Below are 6,131 nucleotides of genomic sequence, written 5' to 3' on the forward strand. Positions count from 1 at the left end.
GGTCAATCACAATTGTTGAAAATTTTAAAACTTGTTGTGTTCCTGCAACAAACAGAGAGGCTATACGACCCTGTCGGTATCTCCACTATTATTTGATATTGCGTCATGAAGGGGAGATTTGCAAGTCGTGAGTGACAGCACCGACTGCTGACTCGAAATGAACTTTCATTTTGAAAGTGAAATTTGAGTAGCCTGTATTTAATACACTAGTGAGCTGTACAGAGAGTCATTGTGAATGAACTCACGCGCTGAAGACACACAGACCAGAGGTGAGCAATAACTCTCTCTTCAACAGGAAAATAATATCCTTTATATGTACTAATCCATAACCAGCCACAGGAAAATCTTCAGCACATGCATGGTATCTTTGTATTATGTGATTTACACATTTTGCAGATTTTTCAATATGTCTTTTAAATAGACTATATAGAAAACATTTTTTCTGCGTGTTTGTGATCATTTTGTCTGATTAATGTTGCAGTGTTGATTATATTTCTTTTTGCGTTCAGCCAGTGAAGACAATGCAATAGAACATTATTTCATCACGTTCAATTTCTGTCGTGGCTCTGTTGATTCAGCAGCAATATTATCAAGAATGGATGTGTTTCGTTGTGTTCTCTGTGGTTTATTGTACACGGTTCTGGTTTTGTGGTTGTAGTTTACACTCGTGAGTCTATTCAGCCCCTCTAAATTAATGCATGATTCATTATATTGTGTGAAACCTCGCAAAATGATTTAATTAAATTCTGATATCTCTGCTGAGCTTACAGTAAATCATCTCTACTAATCTCTAGTACTTATTTGTCCTAGTTGTTTAAGTTTCACGTTTAAGTTATGCAACTTTCTGTTTTTTTTTTTTTTTCTATTGCAGAATCAAAAGCATGAATGCTGTAAATGCAGTGCAACTGTTCATTCTGGTTTGGACTTTTACTGCTGTCTGTCAAGATGATGGTAAGAGAATAAACTTTCCTCTAGAAATTGTGAGGAGGGACTAAATCTAAGGCAATAACAAGGCAAGTTTATTTATATAGCACATTTCATACACAATGGCAATTCAAAGTGATTTATATAGAAGAAATTAAAATAATAAAAAGAAATAAGAATAATTAAAACGGTTTAGAAACATAAAATAAAAAAGCAGACTCGCCATACTTAGAGTGAACCCTTGGTATTTCTAGCTGATATGATCCTAATGATCTGAGTGATCTGTTGGGTTTATATTCAGTGAGCATATCTGCAATGTATTGAGGTCCTAGGCCATTGAATGATTTATATACCAGTAATAATACTTTAAAATCAATCAAATTTAACTGGGAGCCAGTGTAAAGACCTGAGGACTGGTGTGATATGTTCATATTTTCTGGTTCTGCTCAGAATCCTGGCAGCAGCAACAAAAAAAAGTCAAATCTTGTGTTTCTCTACTGACTCTATCTGATGTTCATGATTGAAAGAAACAGCCAGGGTGTTGCATGCAGAGACTGTAGTGTATTTATTACTATTGAATATATAAGCTATAATTAATTTTAAATAATAAAATATGTGACCATCCCATTACCACAGATTAAATCCTGTTCAAACTATAACGTACAAAAACATATAAAGTCTGATATGTAAAAAGTTTACTGAGATGTAAAGTAAAAAAAAAAAAAAAAAAAAAAAAAAAATCTTCATTATTATTCAGTTGCTGTATTATATGAAATACATTGTTATTTTTCAGATCACATCAGTGTAAGCTGTGAGAATGTGACTGGAACTGTGGGTGAAGAAGTAACTTTCACCTGCAGCGTCTCTCTGAAGAACTCTGAATGCTGCATTAGAGAGTATAAGTATCAATACCCTGAGAAATATACTGACCCCGCAATCTGTAGAGAAGAGTTTCCTCAGGACTGTGAACAGAGAAACAACTTCACATGCAGCTTCAGTCCAACTACAGTAATGACGGGAGAATTCAGATTCTTTATCCAAACAAATCAAGGACGGAGATCAGATGAATTCACTGTGAACATAACAGGTATAGTATATAATACTGTTGTTTATAATTCAATAAATGTTTGCAACTGTACTTTTATTTTCAATCTACTAACAGTGGTTTAAAATCTGTTAACAGAGCCCAGTAAACCTGAACCTGTCACTGAAGCTCCTGGTAAGAAATATATAACATTTGATTATTGAGTTACTTATGGAACACAGAAAACTGATGTTTAGTCCCTTGTCAGAATATTTATCATTTTAAAAATCACCTGTGAATAAATGATTTTGTAGTTTAAGGTCTAAGAAGGAAACTGATGTATGATCATGGTCTCCAAACAGATGCATCTCTCTAGATATTTGATTTTAGAGATGTTTAGATTTGGTCTGTGTGTCAAGAAATCAGTTTGATCAGATTCTCAGCAGCAGAAATGTTTTGTGAAGTTTGTGTGGAGAATCTGTCTGATGTTTGATAGGCTGAAGTTGACTTTATGATTTAAACAATTATTTTAATTGCACTGTTTCAGATCTAAAAGCACAGCGAGATATACTAACAACAGTGGCGGGTTCAGTAACAGAGCAGAGTCCTGGGACAGAAAATGGTTTTGGATCTAAGAACACTGTCATCTCTGCAGTTACAGGCTGTTTCATCTTCATCATCATCATCATCATATGACAATCATTTACAAAAAGAAACCAAACTACAGCAAACCATTCCAGAGGATGTTTCTGCGCCATAAACATGATGATAACAACAGCAATTTCCAAGAGCAAAATCCAGAAGATGTGCTCTAATATCACTGACTGCAGTATGAAAGCATTGAGTTTTGTTTGACTGGGGTGGTTGATTATATTCACTTTTCTAACTTTAGTTAGTGTGTAATGTTGCTGTTTGAGCATAAACAACATCTGCAAAATTACGACACTCAAAGTTCAAAGCAAAGGGAGATATTTGCTTTTAAAGAAATTGCTTTTTAAAGACTACAACAAACGGCTGGTAGAGACTACAGGAGCTTCCTCCTGAGTTAGTGACATCATGACTCTGTTTCTGTTTTATATTGATTTCTGTGAAAAAATGGTACATTATTGATCTCTTTGATCAGTGTGTGTGTGTGTTTGATCTGTATATATATGTGAACATTAAGAGACAATGTAACAATCCCAAACTGTTTGGTTTTGTCCTTTTTTTTGTGACTTTCAGAAATGCTTATAATGAATGACAATTTTGTATTTGGTAAGTTATACCTTAAGTATGGAAATTAAATTTTACTTTTATCATTCTCTGTACCTGCAATTTTCTAATACTGTGAACAGTGTGGCTTTGTACATTGTCCTTTATTATTAAAACAACAAATAAATGAATAAAGTCTTGTAATACTCTCTAAAGATGAATATCTGAACAGTTTTTTATCACCACATGATGATGGGTAAATTACAGTCGGCTTCCAGTAAAACTAGTAAAGTGGGTGAAGGGTGGCTCACAGAGATCATCTGAATGTATGCCTTATTTATTTGTTATGTGTCAGATCATCTTTATTTATGAAGCGCTTTTTACAAATACAGATTGATTCATTTCAAAGCAGCTTTACAGTGATAACAGGAAAATAATGCAAGTTTGTTTCAGCTGTACAGCAGAGATAGAGGAAAGTCATTGTCCAGCTTAAATAAGTTCAGCATTGATTCATTTCCATTGGATGAATTTTAGATATACATTGTTTTTTTGTTTTGTTTTTTTTTTGTTTTTTTTTTGCAGGTCATAAGAGATTTGTGATTACAATCCACATTGTATATGCCATTGATTGTCTTTTATTTTAAAGTTAACATTATAATTGTATTTATTAAATGATTAAAGTCTCATGATACTCTCAATATTGTCCAAAGTCTCTTTTTAGAATTTTTGATGAACTTTAATGTCTGTGAAGGGAAAACTATACTAGTGACAATAACAAGTTAGTTTGTGGTAATTGGTGATGTAGGAATATAAAGTCAGAAAGCCGAGTGTTATACATATATGAATATACTGTTTTAGGAAGATGCCTCTCTTAAGAACAATGTGGATTTACTTTTAATCTGTAACATATTTAAATATAAGTTTAGCATGTGCTGGATGATGATGATGCGTCAGCCAATGTGTTTTTATAGGAAATAACTAGAAACATTTGCTAATCTTTTATAGCACAAAATGACAAATATTAAATTAGGGGTAAGATGATCCCTACTGGATAAACTTTTACAGAGTTTATAATTTACTTTTAATATAGTTCTTATTAATATTTATATATTGTTTAAGTGGCATTAATGTACAATAATAAATCAGCTATTGTATTAAAAAAATTATTTTGACATTTAAATAATTGAATAACCAATGACTATGAGACTATAACCAATGAGATTCCCAGTAACAGAGATTAATCTGAAAGGTAAAATTATTATATGACTTGTATACATGCTAATGAATATTTACCTATTTAATTGCCCATATTTTAATTGAAGATATGTCATAATAGAAACTCTGAAAGCGAATTGAATGATTTCACTCAATTAACCGATAGATTTTAATAAAAGCAAACATGTCTGAAATGTGCATCTAATAAACGTAAAAAAATAAATAATTACAGCAAGTATTAATTCTAAACAATAACACAAGTAACAACATGCCACTTTTTATCTTTTTACATTAAAATATGAACTATAACTTTTACTCCACAAATCCATAAAAACACTGTGTTCACAAATCACTCATTAACAAATAAACACAAAAAACTTTGATATTCAACTAAATACAGTGTCATAGTGTTGCAAATTAAGTGTTGCAAATTAGCAGTTTTGCTACAACACTAAAAAACAATGTATCTGGTTTGTCCAATGCTGTTGTTATGTCCATATCAAATAAATAAATAAATAAATAAAATCATCAAGAATCAATTATCCTTAACTTTGTTTCAGCTGACTAAATCTCACAAATGTTAATATTCAGATGAAATGACAAAATTGAAAATATTATAGCCATTCATTAAAAGTGTTGAGATGAGATTTTGTGGCCTCTATTGTCAGGAGAAAATCATTCTGCCCCATGTTACCCAGCTGTTGCAATGCATTCTCCTGCCAGCAGAGGGCGTGTCCGACTGAGATTAAATATTTGTCTTTGACCAATATGATTATCAGATGAAATTGATGTTTTTATAGACTGTTTTTTCTTTTAAGTTTCTTTATTCTTTCACTTTGTTCCTGGTCTTTCATACAGTATGTGGTTCGCTTGTAAAAAGTTCTGTAAGGAGCGTGTTTACAGCGGCGGCAGCCTCTCTTTATACTAGAGACTAGAGAATACATAGCAGGCTAAATAAATAACAAACTATAATGAAATGCATCAAAATTCACGCTGTTTTATTAAGTATTAAAACAGCACTAGGTCAATTAAATCAGATTTTTAACAGTTACTGATGCTTTACTTGATTTTCACAAGGTAAGTTAGATCAAAACATTTTTTTAAATAGTAAACTTTTTAAAAGGGGTTTCTAGAGGTCATTTTCAGGGTGCTGATGTGATACACACAAAGTATATACACAACTGTTAATTTTTTTCTAAGTTATTATTCGGCTTTTCCTTATGCAGTTCCGATTAACAAGTGTTTATTGATTCACATGGACAGAATTAAAAAAAAAAAAGACTCTTATTTTGTTATTCTGTGGAGAGCGTGCCATTGCCTCCTTATATCAGCAGAGGAGCTGCAAAAGACCACCAGGGGCCTGTTTCAATAAGGAGGTTCAACCAACTCTGAGTTAAAACTTGAACTCTGAGTAGACTTACCCTGAGATGGGAAACTCTGAGTTTTTGGTTTCAGAACAGCTGAAATGAGTTAGTTCAATCAACTCTGAGTTGACTGACTCTGAGTTAAGCGCGTGCACCACAACTATAAAAAGTCATTATCAATGGAGCACAGATATTATGAGTCACCATGGCAACAGCGCCAGACAAAAAGAGGTCTTCATATTTCTTCACATTTTAATTACTGTTATACAGTGATGGGTGTAATTAATTACCAAGTAATCTAAATACTGTAATTTAATTAAAGGGAGTACTCTTAATTCTTCTGTAATTTAAAGTTAAATCTGATGTAATTGTATTAGACTATAGAACAATTCTGTATAGGCTATTTAACATAC

The 6,131-nt window shown here is 32.3% G+C and overlaps 1 protein-coding gene across 1 annotated transcript; it reads left to right on the forward strand.

Annotated features, from left to right (window-relative positions):
• Positions 1–221: 221 nt before the first annotated feature.
• Positions 222–3,354, forward strand: LOC311096126 (uncharacterized protein). The gene is made up of 5 exons (XM_084135110.1): positions 222–269; positions 872–951; positions 1,718–2,011; positions 2,108–2,143; positions 2,496–3,354. Exons 2-5 carry the CDS (start codon positions 882–884, stop codon positions 2,642–2,644), a joined length of 549 nt encoding a protein of 182 aa, XP_083991236.1. The 5' UTR covers positions 222–269; positions 872–881; the 3' UTR covers positions 2,645–3,354.
• The last annotated feature ends 2,777 nt before the right edge of the window (positions 3,355–6,131 follow it).

The sequence above is a fragment of the Abramis brama genome (assembly GCF_963993115.1).
Source record: "Abramis brama genome assembly, chromosome: 14".
NCBI lineage: Eukaryota > Metazoa > Chordata > Actinopteri > Cypriniformes > Leuciscidae > Abramis > Abramis brama.

Bases quoted from the DNA above. Each gene is read 5' to 3' on its own strand.
- LOC311096126 (XM_084135110.1), top strand. From the start codon at position 882: ATGAATGCTGTAAATGCAGTGCAACTGTTCATTCTGGTTTGGACTTTT. The intron at 952-1,717 runs GTAAGAGAATAA...GTTATTTTTCAG, and splicing joins TGCTGTCTGTCAAGATGATG to ATCACATCAGTGTAAGCTGT. The intron at 2,012-2,107 runs GTATAGTATATA...ATCTGTTAACAG, and splicing joins ATTCACTGTGAACATAACAG to AGCCCAGTAAACCTGAACCT.